Here is a 24,039-nt window from a genome sequence, read left to right on the forward strand (position 1 = left end):
ATAAATAAAATGTTTAATAAAATATAGGTAATTTCATAAATATATAGATAATTTCCATAGAATTACATTTCTATTTATATTTGTTGATAGAATATAATTTTATTTAGGAAAATTTATATACAAAATATACAGATCAATAAAGTTTCTAGATAACTCATACATATTAACTTCATAATTTTTATGTATAAACTATAATTTAGTCGTATTTTTTCATCCGTTAGAGAATGATGGCAAAATTTCATTTTGATCTGAACTAATTATTAAAAAATATGAAATTTCGTGTTACAGAATTCGAACACAGAACTCGAATTGCAGAAATGGAATTTTTAGTAAAATAAATCTACTTTTATAATTTTGCACAACATATACATTTAATATTAAATACTATAATTTACGTAGATCATCCATATAATAATTATTATAATACTAATTAAGTGACTGATTTTTAAAGATTACAAGAATAAACCAGTTACCAAAATTAATTTTCATTAATGTTTTTATAAAAAAAAAAACTTGATATTTTTTGGCAATTACTTAATTAAAGTATGATAAAAAAAAAATAATATTTTCAAAGAAGCAACGATGAATATACTGCAATAGAAATTTATTACAAAATATAAAATTATATATTAAAATATGGACATATAATATATTCGTATTGTGAAATAGTTAGGTTTCTAATTTTTTTAATTGCATTCTAATTTTTCCTATATAAATATAATTCAATTGTCTTATTGCAAATTATTTAATTTATAATTTGTAATTAATTTTCAAATGAATTGCTTCAATGTTTTATAAATGAGATATGCTAAATCAATATCATATTTTGAATTCTTATCAAAGTCACGTATCATATTTATATTTATGTGGTATATGAACATTTTAAACATAGTCTTTCTACTTTCGAAAACAGTCAAGTAAGTCATTATTGAAAATCTGTGTTTGTATTTTATAAAACAAGTACATTTTGTTAGTATATTATTTAAAAAGTGATCAAATAAAATTTTCAAATTTTAAAATAATATGATTATAAAATTAAAAGAAACTTCTAAAATGTTAAATTGCATTGAGAAATCAAGTGTGATATAATTTGATATAAATATGTAATGTATAATATTTTAATATTGAGAATTAAATAAATTTAAATGACCATAATTAAAATTATTTGAATTACTATTGTAATAGTAATTATAATAATATTATAATAGTTTTGGTTATCATTTGTACAGTATTTGAGTTCAAGAAATCTATTGTATTACTGTCTATTAATGATAAATATATATATTTATGTGCGCCTGCGTGTGTGTGTGTGTGTGTGTGTGTGTGTGCGTGTGTGTACGCGTGTATATTATACAAACATATATATGATTTACAATTTTTTTTAATTATCTAATTAATCCAATAAAGAACTAGTAAGAAGATAAGATTTCAATACTTGATTATATATACAAACATATTTTGAAAAATGATAGTAATAAATTATAATATTGAAACAGCTAATATCTCGTTAATTCCTTTTCTTAGGCGCAACTTTTTGTTTTTTAATATTTAGTACAATATTGTATAGTGTTAAGTATATATAGAGAAATTCATAAATCTACATTTTGAAATAAAATTTACTGGTATATGTTTTCTATTTATTACCATTTTTATTATAGAATTAAATAATTATTTAAATTATATTTATTTTACTTTTTATAAATGATATGTGTTAAAAAAAATAAAAAAAATAAATGTAAAGCTATTGTACGGAATGCTTGTATTTGGTTGAATAATTAATGGTTGAAGAATTTAGAATGGATTAGTAGCATTATATAAACCACAAATTTATATTACAATTCACTAAGCAAAATAATTTATTTTATGAAATAGTAAATTTATCTAAATTATTTAATAAATTTCTTTGACAAAAAAAAAAAAAAAATTAGGTAAATTTGTATAAGATGAAATGATGATATTTTATTAATAAAAGTTTAGATTTTATCAATTGATATTTAAAGTGTTTTAATTATGTCAACTTATAAAAAATAAAATAGACATGATTGTTAATAATAAATGTTATATATATATATATATATATATATATATATATATAAGGTGTTTACTATTTGACATTTTTCATTCGTTACTTTTCAATTTTTAAAGGATTTATTTTATAAAATATTAAAAAGAAATAAACAAATTATGCAAATAAAAATCCAAAAAAATTTAAACGAACATGATCTTGTTTCTATATAAAGTAATGATAAGAGTTTTAAACATTTAGTTTCATATAATCGACGAGATGGATAGTAAAATTACAATTTTCTTCTGGATATTGATAAGTGGTGAGTTAATAATATAATGTTAAATTACTTTTAATATTCAATTAATATATTGATAAATATATTATGTGGATTGAATTCAATGTTGTATAAAAGATATTTAATCGAATGAACCTATTTAAATCTGTATATTGTATTAAACGAATTTCGAAGATCTATTATTATTTTTAATTATTTATTGTAGGCAATGATATTTTGAAGATTCAAAACTACACTTGTAATTTTGAAAAATTATACTTATAAAAATTAATTTTTTGTTACTATTGATAAAGTTTATTTACTGTTCGGTATTTGAGTTTTGTATGATACTAGAAAAGAGATATTTATTAACAAGAAATACGGAAATGAAATGGAAAAACTAACTGAGCAAACAAAGAATGAAAAGGGTATGAGATAAAACCATATTTGGACATATTATTGACTAAATATTTGCTTATGACCCACGAAATTGAAACTTCAAATCACTGTAAGAATCAGCATTCCACAACTAATAAATCCTGTTTCTTTTTTATGATATTCAATTCTTTTGCTAATTGGTAGAAATTATTACGTGCGCGTAACGTATTCACCCATTGTTACTTAAATATCTTTATTTTTTTACTTCATTATCTACCATTTATGAAATGAACGTTACTTACCTAAATTATTAAATATATAAGATTATTATTTGTGTATTTTCTTACTATTAAAGTATTTCCTAAGGACAGAAGTCTTTTTTTTTATTGCTGATTTTAAATAATGAGATTATCCATCATTGTCATACTACATCGATGAATTTATTAAATTTTTTAATAATGTAACAAACTATGTAATAATTCATTCCAAAAATAAATGGCATAATATTTAATTGATTAAAATTAATTTTGAGTACGTCAGTAACTAAGATGCTATTTAAAAATTTTTTTTTTTTATTTATACAATTTAGTTTTGAATATTTAAAATATACTATTAAATAAAGATATATTTTACATTTCTTTATCTATTCAATTATTGTTTGTTTGTGGTTTTAAATGTCCCTTGTTATATTACCCTATAAATGTACGGTTATTTAAAATGTTTAAAGTTTGAGTAAATATTAATTTTGTCTCTAAATACCATAATGATATTAGTATTTCTTAGAAATAGTAGCATCGTTTTCTTGGATGTTTAATTAATCTAAATTTAAACATGAAAATAAACAAGTCCAAAGTAAATCATGAAATGCTAGCTTTGAAATGTGAATTTGAAAAAACAAATAATATCATTGATATTGATTAAATTAGTACAATATTACTACAATATACAATAATATAATAAATATAATTGATATACTTTTTCTATTATGTTTTGTAATTTCGTTTTTCTCACATTTATTTATTTATCATTATATTAGAATTTTTGTTCATACTTTTTACAATTTTTATTCCCACTTAAATACTTATTCAGCTGTTTGCGGCAAGGATGTACGAATTATCGGTGGTCAAGATGCGGAGAGATCAGAATTTCCATATCTAGCGTCGTTTCGAATTGCTGCGACGAATCAACATTTTTGTGCTGGAGCAATTATAACAACTCAGCATATTCTTACGGCTGCTCATTGTTTAATTCATGATTATGTTAACAGAGTGACAGTTCACGTGGGAGCTGTAAATGCAACTGAAATAGGATCGACATATACAATCAAACAGTTTATCGTGCATCCTGATTTCACAGGAGTGTCAGCTGGAAACAATGGATTACATAATGACATTTCTGTTGTCATAGTACGTTAAATAATTATATTAATTCTAATAAAACTTTAAGTTTCTAGAAATTTTACATTGATAATACAATTGCATAAAATACAACACAATTACTGAAACAAATTAGGGAAATACTATAAGTTCTGATGATGTTAAAAATTAATTGTAAAATCATTGAATTCTTTGGCTTCTTTTTAATGAGAATTATACTTTATTTAGTAGATCATTTCTTAAGTATTTTACATATTTTTTCGATTCTTCTCGTATACGCACATTAACACAGATTTATAATTTTAAGCTATAAGATATAGAATTTTACTTATCAGCAAACTTATTGAGATAAATTATTATGTAAGAATACACGCTCTATGTTAAAAATAGTCTTGAGACTATATTTATTATTGAATTAACAGGCTTAACTCGGGTATATATTAAGTATCAAATGTCTAATGCATAGAAACATGTTCTCAAATACAGCTTGCATGGGTGCGTGTGTGTGTGCACATCATTATCGCTACTGCGGTAAAACGTTATTCAGGTAGAGCAACAAATACCAACACAAGTCGTTTATAGTCTCTTACTTAGATTTTAGATATTGAAGTCGTATCCCATGTCGAGGTTTGACCTATCATTTAGACATAAGACTGTAAAAATGACAAAAAACATGAGTTTTAGCGGTGCTTATTGCTTATTCCAACCACATGATAGACCACTTCAGTTATTTTATCGATAATTAGTGAGAATGCAAAATATCGATTGAACACTATAAATTCAACGTTAAAAGTATTTAAAACCTTTATGGCATTAAAATATACTAAATTAGATAAATCAAGATTAGTATATATTTTTGATTGAATATTAATTAATAACAAAAGAGTATAACCATTTTCATACTAATCAATAATAATATATTAAATGATTGAAGCTTAGTCGTTTACTGTAATGTAACAGTAGTTTTTATTTTAACTAAATTTAAAACTTATTGCTCGTAAATCACGAGAGCTTATTGGATGAATTTCAATTTTTCTATTTATATTATAAATTTCGGTGAATAAATTAAACTTCTATGTATTGAATGAAAATATTAAAGTACAATTTTATTTTTTTAAATATCTATATCACTTTGCATTAGACACCCATAGATATAAAATATAATACGCATTCAACTGCATAGTATTTTAATGTTTTATCATAAGAAGTTCATATTCGAAGAATACAAATGCATAAATTAAACTATTATATAACTTTACTATAATGTTTAAATCATACGTTAAAATTTTACAAAACCTTTTATTATAAATTGCAACTACAAATACAATACAATACAATAAACGTATGTTGCATAGCCTTTTAGATAGACAGCTTTCATTATTTCTCTATTTACTTACGCATACTTTACTCATATATTTAGTGATGCGTAAAATAAAATAATTCTACAACTTTTTTTACCAATTTAAAATTTTCACTGAATAGTAAATAATAATCATGAGTTGATCCAATAAATTTCGAGAATTCAAGAATACGTTAAATACATTTTCAATTAATACGAACAAATAAACGTTACATATATCGAAATGCAAACGAAAGTAAGAAGTACAAGATTATAATAAATATTAGAAATTGTCGAATGAAGTTTGCGAGAAAACTAATAATAACATTTTTTAGATTAATGGAATAATTCAAATGAATACACTTCAACAACTTATAAATCTTCCAACTAGACGTATTACGATAGGAGAGAATGTTACTTTATGTGGTTGGGGTTTAACATCTTACCCATCGGAAATTTTACCTTATAAAATTCAACATACCGAAGTAAAAATAATGGATCGATACGAGTGTACTCTTTACTATGAATTTTATCTCGCTGCGGATCAAATGTGCACGTATCGGGAAAATGTTGGCGCATGTATCGTAAGTTTATGAGAATCAGAAAAACTTATTGAATTTCATTTGATACTTTATATTTAATAAATTAATGATCAATATTTTACAGGGTGATAGCGGAGGCCCAGTAGTTAGGAACAATGAAATTGTTGGCATAATTTCATTTAGTAAACCCTGCGCAACAATGGCACCCGATATACACACGGACGTTTTCATACATAAATCATTTATTCTAGATATTTTAAATCAAAATGAATCTTCCTTTTTTTAATAATTATTATTATTATTTTAATGTATAAAATAAGAGCCTATTTTATTTTGGAAACGAAAAAAAATAAATTATTATTTTAATAAAATTATATTTAACTTTAATTCGAGCTCGCAATATAAAGCTCCGACACTTATGTATCCTGTGACATTCTCACGTACATACAGTCAAGCGTGTGCTAGTGTGTGTACATGCGTGTTCGTTTTTGTGTGTGTGCGTGTGCGTGTGCGCGCGTGCGTGTGTGTGTACATGCGTGTTTGTTTTGTGTGTGTGTGTGTGTGTTTATGTGTTTACGCGTTTACCATACAGATTCAGGAAGAGAAAAAGCGAGAGAGTGTGAGAATTCGATTTGCAGGATAGCACTGTCAAGATTTTTCAAACAATAGTTACGTAAATTTTCAAAAGAAGTAGACGATAAATCCATAGTATATACATAATCTTATTATTATTATTAAAGAGTCGTAGCAAGATCTCGATAATAGAATTTTTTTTCATTTATAAAAATGAGTAAAACTAAACAAATACAGTTACAAGTTACAATGAACTATATTCTCATATCAATGCAATGTAGTTACAAATTTTCACCAATTATTAATAATAATACAAAAGACGACGATAATTCAAAGACAAATTCCTTACATCATTAAACTGAGCAATTAAAATTTCATTAAATATACATAAATATGTAAGGGATGTATTAAGGTATATAAATTTTTTATGGAAATTTGTATTGCCTGTAGTAAATAACAAGTTGATATATAATTTGTAAATTTTAATATAAGATTTTCTTTGAAAAGTCTCAAATTTAAAAAATAATTATCTTATTTCTTCCGGTTATAATGATCAAAAATAGTGTTTCATTTAAGTTAACATAATAGCGCAGTGCGGTTCTTTAATCTATTAGACTTGATTTTTTTAATTAAATATCAATGTAACTTTAAGATATGACGTTTATACTTTGTGAATTATAATCAATTATAATTATTATATATTGAAATATAATAAATTATATATATATATATATATATATATATATATATATATAAATCAGAGCTTCTGCTAAATAAGTTATAAAAGATTATTAGCCGTTAGGTCTTCCGGTGAAGAAATACATAACAATTAATCTAATAACTTAAATGACCTTTCATCGTTTGTTTCAATCATATAATATTAATTTTCTGAAAATCTATGGATACACAACTGGACAATGACATCGTCAATAACGTAGTTGTACTAATTACAGTTACGTGTGTGTTCCTTTGCAACTATTTGTCCATTTTGTGCTATTTATTTGATTACAATTGGTTCTGCGTTCATGAGAATAAGCAAAAAATGAAGGGGAATGAAAATAAATATTTCTAAATTAAATTTTTTTTTAATAATTAATTTCTACATTAATATAAAATTTAGAAATTTACACAACTAACATATGTTTTCAAACATATACTATGAATGCTTTTGCATTCGTTATAAATAAACACATGATAAAGTTATATTATCCATTTTGTCAAAACTCTTCTACTATTCATAAATTAGCACCAGTAATTCAAATATTAAAATATAGAATAATATATAAATATTAAAATTAGAATTTAAATGTGATGAACTATGCCTTTCTTTTTAATTCCATTAAATTATTTAAATAAAATTTTCATAATAAATTTGGTTTTATTCCAATTCACTCGTTAATGTAAAATAATACACTTTTTAATAACTCTAAATTTCAATTTAACTTTTATTTAAATATTATATTATAACATGGATGAAACTATAGACAATATTTGAATATTAATAATATATATTATAATTATTCATTATGATGTCTACAGTTTACGAAGAAATTATGAATAAGAACTATCAGAACAAATGTTATATACAAATCATAACAGAAACTATCAAAAATATATATTAAATACCGATAATGATTCATTATTTATATATCTATTCAAATTTACACTTTATAAACTTTATAAAGTATCATAGAATATCGTTATACGTACAGATTTTCTGAATAATTGCGAAAGACTTTTTAATCTTATGTAAAATTAATTGATTATTTACTTATAAATAATCTCTGAAATTTTAACCGTAAATTATAAATGACAATCGCCAAAAACATTATTAATATATTTTGATCACATAATATTAAATATTTATAATTATATTTATTTTATGTCAAAGCATACGTAACATATACATGATTATTATACCATAATTTAATTAAACAAATGATATATTCTTATTGTATATATTTTATAATGAAATAAAACAATTATTACAATAAAATTTTTTTAAAGTATGACTAGAATTAATATTAAAATTACACTCTTATAACTATTTTTATTTGTAAAAATTTTAATTTTTTTCAGAACAATTCAATAGATTTTTATATATCAAAAAACGATAAAGCTCGTGTATAATTTTCAAAATGATATACTTCTCATTAAAATTTCAAATTAATTTTTTTAATATAAGTTTCATTTCAAATATCGTATTTATTAATTATAAATTTAATATTTATAACAATTGTTTCAAAATAATTGATTCATTTTAACGTCATTATCATGGAATAATAATATCTGCCTTGATATTTTTGTAATAAGAATAATGAAATATTAAAAATCAAATTTTATGGTCTAGATGCATTTTTTTTCATTATTGAATTTATCCACTAATTAGAATCAAGTATTTGCAAACTTCTGTAATAAAAAACTCTAATTTATTAACACAGAAATGAAAATATAATGTCTCGTGTAGTAGATATGAACTTATATAATACGATGTACTGTTTATTTGAATTTGAAAAAATTTAAAAATGAAATTATATACTTTTATTTTGGCAAAGATGAAGAAAGTTATAAAAATATTCTCCGATAATTATTGTTTTAATTATGGAAATATTTATTTCTCTCTCCCGGCTATACTGAAAATAAATTTTGAATAATTAAAAATCAATGGAAAAAATTATCAAAACTTCGATAGCTTTGTAAATAATTGGATTAATTGGGAAGAAATACTATTATAACTACTATTATTAGATGCTATTAGTATTTAGCAGTTCATTTTTCAGAAAATAGATTACTTTTGATTTCAAATACCAAAATTCATACAAATTTCGACATATATATATATATATATATATATATATCCATGGAAAACGGTTATATATTAAAATTTTACTGGTAAATGTTCTCTCATATCTTTTCTAAATGTAATACATCCATCAATGTTTATAAGTGCCAACTTTAAACTACAGTGACTTATTACCATTTTGATAAAAGGCATATTCATCTTTTCTGTAACTTAATAAATCGTATCTTATAATTCACCCGAAGATATTATAATAATGTATTCCATAGTTCCTTATCATCGTCGTTATTATGGATGCATATAAGATTACAGCAGACTTCTTAAGTTACGTCATGCAATAATCGAAGTTCATCGGTATAATTGAATGGCGAAATATAATTTGCAAAAAATTTTAAATACATATAACAATTAATGTAAATGATTAATGTACATTTGCACATATTTATAAGTACATAAGACTCTGTATTTTATACGGAATACTAAAATTTGTAGTTGATGTAATATCTTAACTAATTAAGTAATTAAGTAAATTATTATTTTTTATTGATTAAGATAATTGATTCAGTAATTAATTGTAATTAGATTCTTGAAAAATTGTGTAATTTTCATATTGATAAACATAAGCATAATGATGTAACGTATGTATATTTGATAAAAATTACATTTTTACATATACTCCATATTTCTTTAAAAATTTTAAAAATACATTCAATACTCCATATTTCTTTAAAAATTTTAAAAATACATTTATTATTTTCATGATATTATATAATATTTAGTATTGAGTTTTATTGTGTTATTAATTATATTATCCGAGGGTAAACAAATATACATGAATTATCGATATACGTGTATGCTATTCAAACAATATAATTATACAATGAGTAATTGATTTTTCTATTAATTCTTTTTATGATCGATGAGTTCGTTCATTCATTTAACAATTTAATTAAAATTTTATGTAAATTATTAAATTATTAAAGTATAATTTCATGTTGAAGATGAAAAAAAATATGTCTCTCTGTGTTGCTACTTATAGTTTGTTTATAAACATAATATCGGAAAATCTCAGGTACAAATATATTTTCACAATTTTTAATACTATTCACAGTTTTATGTATACAAATATTTTGTGAAATGACTATGAATTACAGATTATGAAATACAAATATTTTTTAGATAATATATACTCATTGAATAAGAGTAAATATTAATAAATACTAGTAAATATTAGCTTCTAGTGTGCTAGTATTTATTATTTTCTGGCAAATCGAAGGGCAAACATAAGATCTGTTGTATTTTATGAAGTCAGTGATACTTTCATTAGCTAACCTCTTTGCAATTAATATAAATCTTTGATTTTGCCTTATTTTATCCAACCCTTATCTGTCATATAAACAAATACGTACGTTCACCAGTCAATAAAATTAAATATGTTTGCAATGATTACAATGATAAATTATCTTTTCTTAGTTCTAATTAAAAAAGATATTTGACATTCAGCATTATCTATCTCATTCTCTATTCTTTCGTTTCAAGTTTCGACTAATAAACTATCAATATTAAAAATATCTTTAATATTACAAATTTTATTATGATTTTCTAATAGCGGCATATTTTTCAGACGTATACATACACATAAACTTAGAACTGTTCATATTAAATAATAAGACACAATGTCTACTAAAAAATCATATTTCCTAATTTTATCAAATTACTTTTTACAATAATTACAATACTATTGGTCTAGCTACATGAAATAAAAACTTATCTCATACGATGATAATGATTTTGTATTCAAATTTAATAGATTTAATATGATTATTTTACGAAATAATTTCAGCAAGTGTAATATAAATTATATCTGATTTATTGTTTAATTCAAATTTAATATTATTTAAAATTACAACTATATTATAAAAATAAATGATATTTTTTTTGCATTTTGGAATTAATTAATTGTTATAACTTGAGAATTAATATATTTTATTATAATTGGCTTTAATAAAGTAATGTATATATAGTAGAATGAAAAAAATCATTCCTATTACAAACGGCGAATAAATGTTTATATATAATGAATAAAATATTAATAAATATATACTGAATTTCGCAAGATAATTTAAGACAATTACATTTCCTCATTAATACTAAAATATTCGATCTTATAATTATATCTATACATTTCTATGAATTATAAGATTATTAGAAAACAATAGATTGTTTTAAATTATTTTTACAGGTAAATTTTCTTGAACAATATTAATGTACTTAGGAATAAATTGAAAGAAAAAAAAACAAATAGATATTTATTTGATAAAATTCCCTCTATTTACAATTTCATTACCTTCAGTAGCCATTAGGGATTAGCTACTAATTCTAACTACATATATATCATATATTATGCGTTCTTGTTTGAATAATGAATTTAAATAATTCTTATTCATAAAATATTATACACTCTATGGACTAGATTGAATAAAGGATAAAATGTAAAAAGCCACACGATTAATTTGATATAAACTATTTAAGTTTTGCTCATTGATCTAACGTAATATTATATAAATAAATAATATTTACATATATATATATATATATATATATATTTACAGATGCTATCTGATTTACCGTGTTGCTTTTGTCGAAATCACGAAGTGTATGGAATATTCATATCGGGCTTACACTGTATATAGTTTAGAATTTGTTTGCTTCGAACGTGTCCTAAATCAGTATATTTAATGATTAATTGCAAACTTGAAGGTACTTGATTATCAGATAAGACATTTGTAAATGCAATGCGTACAAGTTCCAGTCTGAGCACTTAAAAAATCTTGCCAATTCTTCTCCTGGCATTTCTTATTTAAAAGGAAAATCTTATGTAAATTACGATTTATTAAAATACTTCTGATTTTTTTCCAATTTCATTATATATTATCGTGTTATAGGCAAAGAAAAATACAACAATTATATTTCCATTATAAATAGTTATTTGTAATAAAACAAAAAAACTAAATAACTTAAATATAATTGTTAACTTAGTTTATAGATATAATAGATTCTTCAAATTATGAAGAGCTATACAAATATTTTTGGTAAGAATAAGAATAAAAATATTTTCACATAATAATTAAATTAATGTGAACTAATTTTATAAAATTTATAGTTTATTTATTTAATTTAATATTTGAGATAGATTAGAGGTTTTGAAAATAATTATATACTTAACTGATATTGACAAATGAGGGAGCAGCAAGTTTTATTTTTAAATTTATAGTGGCCATGTATTAAAATATTTTAAAATTCAATACAATATTATTTTTTGTATTTTTATTTACTAATTCTAATGACATTGTATGTCACCACAAGTACTTTATTATAATCATAAAATGAATTACGTATTGAGCCTTATTAATATTTAACATTCAAACATAATATTATGCCGAACTACACGTCTTACCAAAGCAAACACATTATTGGCTTCTAAATGTCGCTTTTTAAATTCTATATTTACATTAACAATGATAGCCTTTAAGACTTGCGCATGAAAGGCATTTCTTTGTACTTTTTAACGAATCAGTAGCACTTACATAATAATCAAGCGATAGTATTACGAATCAGCTGCGTCTCGAAACGCGTTGTAAAGCTGATCGATCATTTCTTGGGATTTATTTTGTCAAGTCGTTCATTACTTCTTATACAAGAGAAAGAAACGGGACGACGCCTCACAATTAAGTGCATTGCATTAAAAGATGGCGTAATGAATTATTCGACCCTGCCTAAGCATGGAGTCACACCTAAAATTATTGTACAAATGTTGATAAAAATATATATTGGAAGCGCTAGTAGACGATTTTTTGTTCTATCTATTTAATTAAAAAAATATTTATTCTATTACAGAACATACTGATAAGCGTTTGAAACGAGTTACATGTCTGATCATTTTATGAAAAATTATTTAAATTAATATTGTACAATAATATCGTTGTTTAAATAGATAATAATACGAAAATTAATATTATCATTTTCATATTTGATAAGAACATTTGATAAACTTATATTTGGTCAACTATTTAATTTTTGATATTTTAAAACGAATAATATTTGATAAAAACGTAATATTAAATTCTTTAAAACTATAATTATTTCAAAGCAAATTAAATTCAGGTTATTAATTTAACATATAGAAAATAAAAAATCTTATTAACTAATTGAAATACATTAATACGACAATAATCTAAAACGCTTATCTAAGAGGCATTTGATTAATTTTATAAAAACTATTTAGATTGCAAATCATAAATTGACCTAAAACTGATTATAATGTTTCTGAAATATTCAAAAGCATTGAAACGATGACAATGGAGTGTATAATAAATTTTTATATAATACATTTTACAAGTTAATATTAATTATAGCTTAAGTGTAATAGAGTAACAATAATTTAATAATTACATTGAAAAACAAATAAATGCTATACAAAATAATAAGGCAAAGTATGGAAAGCACGAAAATCAATAAAAATGGTTTATTTAATTATTCGAATTATGAATATATCTCAAATTATTGAATAAAAATTATTCAATGTTGAGTACAATAATTTTCTTAACATTATAATTTTACGTATTCATAATCAATTAAATCAATTAGTTAAATTCATAATCAATCAGTAATCAATCACTTTTACAATGTTTTATGGAAGTTAATATTTTACAATTATTTATTAATTTCAATGTAGAAATTATTATTATTTTTATTGTTATTCGGAGATATAATACTACATTAATTTATTTTAAGTATTCATATAACAAACTTTTATGGTAAATAAATTATCAAGAATATTACGATATTGATTATAAAATTTACGTAGATTAAATTTTATTTAAAACATGTAAAGCGTAAAAAATAATTTGCAATATTATTTTTAATACCAAAGAAAATCAGTAATTGGTCATATTGTATATATGATTTATCATGTCATTTATATATATGTATAACCATATATAATATATAAAATTTCATTAATATTACGTATTTTAATATTTAATATTCATATTATTGTATTACATTACAGATATTTTATATTATTTTATTAATATTTACAAGAAAATATTAACATAATTTCATATCTTATATATATTTAAAATTTATATATTTATATGCAAATATAATATGAATTTTTTATATAAAGCCCAATATATATATATACATATATATATATATATATATATATATATGTTTGTGTGCCTATTTTTAAATATTTTATAATACGTATTAATATTTAGTTATATCTAAATATGAAAAATATAAAATATACATAATATGGTCTCATAAAAAATCAAGTCTTTTAAGCAGAACGAGATATGGTACACTCATATTTAGACTTCTTTGTTGAAAATTAATGCACGTGTCTTGAGAAACGCAATGAATGCTTATGTGAATGGCGATAATCGGAATGAAAAGTAAGAATATTAAATGGGTAACATTAAAAGTCTGGATAAACTGGATTAGCAGAACATAATATCAAGAGAATCTTACACGTGCGTGTGTTTTTGACTGCCTCCGACACGGTCTCGGGGGAAAGAAAATCTCCAGTTTGACGATACACGAGCGCGTACTAGCACTATTGACCTTGGACAGAGAGACCTCTGCAATGCGGTCCAGAATCAGCCTTGTGATCGTATATTCAGCGTCCAACTCAGTCTCCCCTCCAGAAGTATCCGCATCTATACCTGTATGCATGCGCGCGGACGTGCAGTAACAAACTTCCCAAGTGACGTTCCGTTTAGATTTACATTTATATTCAAAAAAACTTTGTTATTCTACATTCAATGTTTACAATAATACTATTTTCTCTAGGAGAAAGTAATTTTGATTTTAACGAATAGATGAATTTACCGTACTTCTTTTCGTTCGTGATTTAGATAGCGAAAAATGCAGCTACCGAAGAATTTTCTAATGTAAGGAGAGTAATTTAACGATTTACCGATGTCAGAAGAGACAATACAACCTTTCCTTTAAAAAATAGAGTCTTCGCATTGAACATTAAACGAGACTAAATGTTAATTGAATGCACCATAATTGAATCGTGATATTACGATTGTGATGAATGTTTTACTTGCTAATTTTATGATATTTTATCAACATTATGTTAAATTAATTATTGTTCGAATAACTATAAATAGTAAAGTTTTTATTTTTATTATTATACATTATGAATTGATATTGTTATTTGGTGGTCGGCGAGAGAATGTGGAGGGGGGGGGGGAAGAGTGTTAGTTTAATATATCGTGTTCAACATTAAATTTGTACAAATATTTGATCCAACATAATGGACATTAATATTTGACAATGATGAAATAAAAGCAAATTAACTTGGGAGTTGTTAAGAAATTATTAATTATACATCTTTCGATTGCTTTCAAGCTAAGTTAAATGAATGTCATCTTGATAAAGTTAATGTGTCAAGATAAGCTACGAGCTTCGATGATACTACCTGATCAATATGATTGCACAATTGCTTATCGCTTCAAACGGTGACTCCTTGATAAAAGTACCATCCAGGCTGATATTAACACTATTAAAGGATAAGTTTGCAGCTTTTGCAGCGCTTTTGGATATTCACCTTTATTATTGATTTCGAATTAATAGCGATGTGTACTAAAAAAGAGGAATTTATATCAATTGAAATTGACTTATTCCTACGGCAATTCAGAACATTTAATTGTCTACTTAATTAAATGAGATTCCAGACGCATAACAAATCAATGCTACGTCATGAATTAATATAAACTAACTTAGTTTCTGTCTTAACAATCTCGAGAAATATTCATATTTATATAATACTTATGCATTATTTTCATGAATTTTTTTTACAAATGCTTTTCGTATAAATAAAAGTAAAGTAATATCATTGAGAATATATAATTAGATATAATTTCTGTCTGTTTTCCAATATTTGTAAAGTATACAATAATAGCATCGGTATGCTGAGATCGATAATTCTTAGAATGATAGATTTAATACTCTAACATAATTAATTGGTCCAATTAAAAAAATGTGGCTTTTTAATAAATTTTTCTAATATTAATAAAGTATTAATTATACGAAAATATTTAGATGCTTTTAACAATGGTTTTGTGTACGATTTAGAGTATTTTGAAACATATTACATTTATATTTATCTGCCATCAGTGAAAGTCCATAGTATAATTAATGAATAAATCATACTATTTTCATCTATTTATTTCATCGAATAAAAATAAAATTGGAATATTTAATCAGATAATGTTTAAATATTTCGCGTGATTCACATTTTTCAAATAAAATTCTTGTTATTGGTACTACTTTACTATTGTGTTATTTTTGCTATTAATAATATTTTGACTCTTTTAACTCTTATTGCTATTTTATATTATTTTTCTTTGTTCATTTAATATTAATTGTTTTCAACATATTATTTATGTTTATCTCAAATTTAATAACTTGATGATAAATAAATTACACGTAATAAATAACTTTAAAATGAAAAAATGTTTCGAAAAAATTGTAAAAAAATATGTCAGTCAACAATCTCGATTTCATATAATACAAATACGGAATAAAGTTCATTTAAGCTTAATAAAATCTAATGCAAATTTTATACTGCAAATTATGAGAAATCTTACGATTATGTCAAAATACATATGTCCATAACATACATGATTTAAAAAAGTGTTATATTCATTTTAATTAAGCGTATAATTTAGTTTGTCACTTTGCTTTTGATTTATTCATCATAATACTTATTTTTTTATCGCGTTACCTATAATTCAAAGCACAGTTTAAAAATACCTTCTACACCTGTTATACCATCAATATAATCCCCCTTCCTTTTACCATTTCACTTGTGTTACGAGTTGCAGAAAACGATATTAAAGCTCATAATATTAAACTATAATTCATTGCTTGTCTCTAATACAAATTCCTTTTTTAATTTATTATACACATATTTTAAATAGGAAATCATTTACATTTCATATAAATTCAGATTTAAAAATTTCTACATATTCTGTGCATATTTGAATAATTGTAAATTTCCATATAATTTTTTAACAATTATTTATTTAATTTTTAAGCGCATTCCAACTACAACTTATATCATAACAGTTTCAGTAATTAATCTAAGCTTCTTTAATATTCATTGTTAAATTAGTATGTTTTTCATTTTTTTTTTTTTTTTTTTTTTTTTTTTTTTTACTTTTAATACATAAAGTAACTATTTATTTGATGTAGATATTTTAATATTACTATGGGAGATTCAGTTACACCATTAGATTGAGTAGATTTTCTAGTTATATAGATGATGTTCCATAATTTACAAAATATATAATAAAAAGTTAATATGCATTATCTGCAAAATTTGATATATTGCATTATGTTTTATGAGATAGATCAGTATAGATTAAAAAAATTTATACCACACGTCATGTTTTCAATAGAGATTAGTACGTTTCACACGTTTAGCAGATTATTCGTGTTCTTTTCTTTAAATAGGAGATAGAAATTAATAAATGTATTGTAACATCTATCTTTTCAAATCATGTATTTTATTAATTATATGGATTAAAATTTTAGAGAATCAATAATTAATGAAACCGCGATTATTATCAATAGTATTAAAATGTTTCATAAATTTAAATGACAAATTTCAATTAAATTCGATTAAATTAAAAAAATTTTAACATATCGTGGAAATTTTTAATATAATCTTATATTCAAATGCCAATTTGATTTATTTTAAATGCATCGTCATAAAAAATTATCAAGAATTAATAACAACTTATTGTTATTAATTATATACTAATAATAATCAATATTTATGGCGAATTCATGGTATTCATAAGATTGTTTTCATTTTTATACTAATATTAAAATAATAATTATTATAATTTATATTCTATGTTTTAATTATTAATTTCATTATTCTAATATGCAATATAAACTGTACTTAATATTACATACTTGATAGACTTCTTTATACTCTATTATTTATCTATTATCACTACAACGAGGCAATTTTCATTATGAGTTTATATTTAATATAACAAATAATATAATGCACTCGAAATAATTTTATATCTGAACGACTATAATTTATAATTAAATTTATGTGTCTTGTATATATATTTTTAAACTATATGTTAATTCTCTACGAATGACAATATGTAATATTCGAATTTTCTTTTGAACATTGCACATTCATAAGACTCTCTTTATCATTTTAGAAATAAACTATTTAAACTTTTATTATTCATAATTCCAAATGAAAATAATACATTAATTTATGTAGTGTAATTATTAATAAATATGTAAATATCCAATTCCAATATTATTTTAAAACATACATATGCAATAAATATGATATTAATAATAATTAATATTCATTTATTGTCGTGTATATTATCATAGTAATTTTTGTTGGAAATACATAATAGAAGAGTACACGATTTACTAATATTATAACGATATCTAATTAGAAATTAATTTTTATAAATGTTTGGCTAAAAATATCGATATAATAATATAATTTCAACTATTATATATATTTAAATAATTAAATAAAATCTGAACATATAAAATTATTTACTCTCGATAGTATATAATAACAGATTTGTTAGAAAGTCATTTAATGTCAGTTATTTTCTTATTACCCACATATGTAACTATGTAAATTTAAATAATAAGAATAATATTAAAACATACATTTAGAGAAATTCAAAATTTATTCCTTTATTACGATTATTGATGATTTAATTTCCATTTATCTATCCTTCTTAACGTATTGACCTTTATAAACTTATCTAACATTGCACATCTTCAAATTCGTGACTATTTATTGAAATCTAAAATCTAAAAAAATGGCAAATAAAACACTTGTACAATCTAAGAAATTTTAAAAGAATAGTTCTATTAAAAAAAAGAACAGAAATTATCGACGCGTGGGCACAATGTATACCATACATCCCACGCGATTTCCATTTTATATCTACGCATACTAATGAACTTTTTACCTACATAATCTTTTCAACTATATAATCGCCGACTAATTTATAGAGATCTTACGTTTTGCTCAATAGCGTAAAAATGTTGTTTCAGTGAAAAACTTAAAGTTTGTGCGTGCGTACGCGCACGTCCGCACATACATAAGTTTACACATATACTATATTTACTATACATAAAAGGTATATGTAAATATGTTGGTATTTAAGGGTTGGAAAGTAAATTAAATTGTCCTGATACGTTATCTTTATCTCTAAAAATATACATAGAATTAGATACTTATGTAATGGATTTATATAACATTTAATATCTAATGAGATAATTAATAACTCTTATTAACGTCATTTGCAAATATTAAGGATAAAAAGTTTAATACTATTGCAATATTTTTCATTACGTAATTGAAATTTTATTTTAAAGGGTTTCGTAGTAAAATATTTGCAAAATAGTGAAATTAAAACAATTCTAGCTTATATGACAATTTATATTTCAAATACGTACTGTACAATTTTAAATAATATATTTCAATAAATTTGTACAAAATATGTTTTTTTTTAATATATTTTTTTAAAATGTATTAACATATTAAATGTTGCTTGTTAAATTATAATAATTTTCTTAATTATACCTAACCGTAGTTTTTCTTCCGTATATACATATATCAAGTTCTAATAATAAACTATTCACAACTTTTATATATGAAATAAACGTTAATTCATTGATATACTATAATAAAATAATATCTAACCATTGTAATTATAAAATTCATTGCTTACTAGTTTTATATTATTATTAGATGATTGAATATATTATATATTTTAAAACAAATAACAATTTTTGTTTTTAGCTTATAACAATAATATAATATTTCACTGGTATAATTAATATTTAAAATAATACTTCGATTTTTAATTTTCCTATAACATTCCAGAGTTATTATTCTAAAAATGTTTCGCGCGTTTGTTGAAAAGAGCATTAAATTGATGGAACATCATGTTAAATAAAATGAATTTTTCTATTTTAGGATCATGAATTTACGAGTTGCAGTTCTTTTTATGATTAATTATTATATTTAATTGTATAATTAAATTGTTTTTGCTATTTTATTTCCAAAACTTCAAGAGAAAATCTTTATAAATAATAGGCTTTGCTTAATTATTGGGAATTTGTAAAAAATTTTTTTCAAATTTATTTGACTTTTTTATTATAATTAAATAATGCACATTCTTGTGTAAATAAAAATGTGTAAATGTAATGTTTTCCGATTACCTGAAAATTAATAATTGAATTTATCTCCAATATTAACTAAGTAATATTGACAAATATTGAATATTATTGAAAATATTTATTGAATAATATTGGATAATAGAATAATAATTCTAAAAAATTTTTTAATCTTTTACTAAAATTTAAGTACAACTTGCTGTGCGATGTCCTCCTTGAATGATTTTTATATTATTTCTAAATTTTATTTAAATATTTACAAAAACATTTCAAATGGTAATTTTATAATAATAAATTCTAATCATATGGCTTTAATTAAAAATGTTTGGTTTTTGAATTAGGGATATTTTAAGAGTCTAATACATACACTATAATAATAATTTAAAAACATAAATACTATTAGAAATAGTCATATAGAACAAATTGAATATTATAATTAAGCTAGCATCTATGACAAACTATATTAATCGAAGGATAATACTAGGGCAGATTTTTTCATTAATACCAAGATAACTTTTAATATTAAATATTACCTTTTTAAGAAAAAACGTGTTCTAGATAGGGGAGCGGGTGGATAATCAATTAGAAAAATTAATAGATATCATACAGCCGTCAGGTGGATTTCGTTTATATGTTGACTGCATAACAGGATTTTATTGTATAATATATATATATATATATATATATATATATATATATACATGTACAATAATTAAAATAACAATGTAATGTGAGTTAAAATACGGAGCATGAACGAGACGTCAAAACATATCAATCCATTGTTTGTCGGGGATAATTTTCACTTTTGTAATTTGCTTAATTTATTGTTCATTAGTCGCCGAATTTATGTAAACTCAATACGATTATTTGAGAGAATACTTGTTTAAAATCTTAATTGGATGATCAATTGAAATGTTATTTAAAGTAAATATTAGTTGTAAAATATAAAATTAAAACGTTAAAGGGATGAAACTATATTATTTTCCGACAAAAAAAAGTATACCATAGACTTTTAATGTTTCTTACATGAAAACGACAACTACAAACATGTATTTAGTAAATCGTTATATATAATTACAAAATAGTAGTATTAATTTTGAGTCTGTTTTAATATAATAATCACAACACCTACGAGTATTATATCAAGCTTTACACAATCTAAACAATTTAACGAAATTCAAAATATAAATGTTTTATCATAATTTATATTCATAATAGATAAAATTATTATAAGGATTTAGCTATCTCTTAGTTTCTACATATCAGGCCTTTACGCTTTACATAATTTAAGCAATCTAAGGGAGTTCTACATTACTCCTCGCTCTTAATTTATAATAAATGTACTACAATTAGTTACGTCATAATCATCTATTATATAAATCGTTATAATAATGTCTACATTGATATACATCACAACATTTAAATAAACAATAGTAATAATATGCTACTCTTGATCACATGTTAACAATCCTTTGAAGATTCTAGTCAATTTTATTTATAAATTATTTTATTTTGTTTATTATAAATGCATTGCGCATATCCTGGAATATAACAAAATGTACCTTTTTATAAAAATGTCATAGAATTTTAAGATAGAAATCGATATTGATGGTATCTTTATATCACTTGTTTATAATAAATTATATTAATTGTAAACTAATATTATTAGTTATATTACTCCAATACCTATTCATATGATACAATGAGCATAAGTAATTTTTTACATCTTGCATTATGTTTTGCTTTTATAACATTGAAAAATAATTATTGAAAATGATCGATTTAATGAGTTTATAGATAATTCTTAATGTTTTGAGAAAGCTCCTTTTGTCTTGTAAAAATAATAAATGGCTACATAATAATAGTTAAAAAAAAAAAAATTTTCAAATAATATCAATGCAGAAATTCGCCTTAATATTATAAATTATATTCGAGTATCATTCACCGTGACACAATAAATTACAAAACAAAAAAAAAAAAAAGAAACAAATTAAACGAAATTTTTATGAATAGAGACAATACTGATTATACGGCAATCGCTTTCATGTATAAGCATTAACGTCGTTAACAATCATAGTTGCATGTTTTTATGAATAGTTGAAGGGCGCCCAACGGAGCCCATGACCCAACGGAAGCGCGGAAGCACAAGCCGACAAGTTTGGTCGATAACAAACGCGGAACGCAAAGTCGAAGTGCGCGTCCTTGAAGCGGGTCAACTTCAACTTGTTTCGTGTCTTCCCTGATCCCCTTCATAGCCTGTCTTGAAAAAGCAATGATAAAATACCTTGTCTTTTCGTAGCTGCAATCCATGTGTGCCTTACATTAGTGTATGGAAGTAATGTGAGAACGAATTTGATATGTGTATGATGTACTTGAATAATAAATAGTTAGCGTCTACGATTTAGATTCGGTGTAAAAATTTACACGCTGAATTCACCAAAGCATACATAAATTTCTTAAATAGTATTTTTAATTAGTTTATTTATTTCCTCTACAATCAATAAAATTACCAAATACAAGATATCTTGTACATAAGTATTTTTAATTCAAATAGAGCAATATTATAAGATAAGAAACAAATTAGAGTAATTACATTTATTATAATTTATTAACGTTATCTTTCAACCGCATTATTTACGTAATAAATATTACTATAATAATGCAATAACTAATGGTCTAATCGAATATAATATAGTTTAATATATAATAATTTTAATTTTTATTGAAATATATTCTAGGGTAGAAGATATTTCAGAAAGTATATAACGTCGAAAAAATTGAGTTTTAATTTGGACTTGTCGTAAGCGAATTTCTAATATACACTTTTCCTTTCTCTGGATTAACATAAAACTGGCCACTCACAGATTACTCGGGTGACCATATTATATGTTTCTAGAAAGATTGTCAGACGATAAAAATTATTATAAATTTATACTGTAGATAGAAATAAATAAATTATAATTAGAAGAAAAATTGATATGGATTATATATTTTTTTTTCAGTTATATCATATGTAATGATAAGGTTTGAAAAATTCATTGCACTTAAAAGCAGATCGATTTTAAATTATACAGCGCTTAAAATTAAAGTCGGGTATTCATATATTATAGCTTTGTTATAAAAATCGAATGCATAAGTCATTGTTTGGAAAATTTATATTAAAAGAGGCATTTTAGCTTCTGACTTGTAATAAATTACAATTAGGTATATAGTAAAATTCAGGTATTATAAATAAGTAAAAGAGATTAAACGAAAGATAATCCAATTTCTTGAAAAAGCTTGGTAATAATACTATTTCTATTGCTATAACAATCAGATATTTTAAAAGAAAATGGCAATAAAAAAAAAACATTAACAAAGGGCGAAGATCAAACCGAATAAGATGTCTAGTGTATTCTTGTATGTATGTATTGTACAGTTGGTATTCTTAATTTTAAAAGTTTCGGTTAAAATAAATTTTCAATATCTGCGTAATGAAGCAAATGAC

General features: G+C 22.8%; 1 protein-coding gene across 1 annotated transcript; it reads left to right on the top strand.

Moving 5' to 3' along the window:
- The first annotated feature begins 2,272 nt into the window (after positions 1-2,272).
- On the top strand, positions 2,273-6,771 carry LOC105367691 (chymotrypsin-2-like). The gene is made up of 5 exons (XM_011506460.1): positions 2,273-2,327; positions 3,750-4,066; positions 5,711-5,959; positions 6,042-6,174; positions 6,728-6,771. Exons 1-5 carry the CDS (start codon positions 2,285-2,287, stop codon positions 6,769-6,771), a joined length of 786 nt encoding a protein of 261 aa, XP_011504762.1. The 5' UTR covers positions 2,273-2,284.
- The last annotated feature ends 17,268 nt before the right edge of the window (positions 6,772-24,039 follow it).

The sequence above is a fragment of the Ceratosolen solmsi genome, unplaced genomic scaffold, assembly GCF_000503995.2.
Source record: "Ceratosolen solmsi marchali unplaced genomic scaffold, CerSol_1.0 scaffold7, whole genome shotgun sequence".
In the NCBI taxonomy this organism is placed as follows: Eukaryota; Metazoa; Arthropoda; class Insecta; order Hymenoptera; family Agaonidae; genus Ceratosolen; species Ceratosolen solmsi.

What these genes read in the sequence shown, in the direction of transcription:
- LOC105367691 (XM_011506460.1), top strand. Translation starts at nt 2,285, where the DNA reads ATGGATAGTAAAATTACAATTTTCTTCTGGATATTGATAAGTG. An exon ending in ATGACATTTCTGTTGTCATA is followed by an intron (nt 4,067 to 5,710) that starts GTACGTTAAATA and finishes AACATTTTTTAG; the next exon opens with ATTAATGGAATAATTCAAAT. An exon ending in ATCATTTATTCTAGATATTT is followed by an intron (nt 6,175 to 6,727) that starts TAAATCAAAATG and finishes AAACAAATACAG; the next exon opens with TTACAAGTTACAATGAACTA.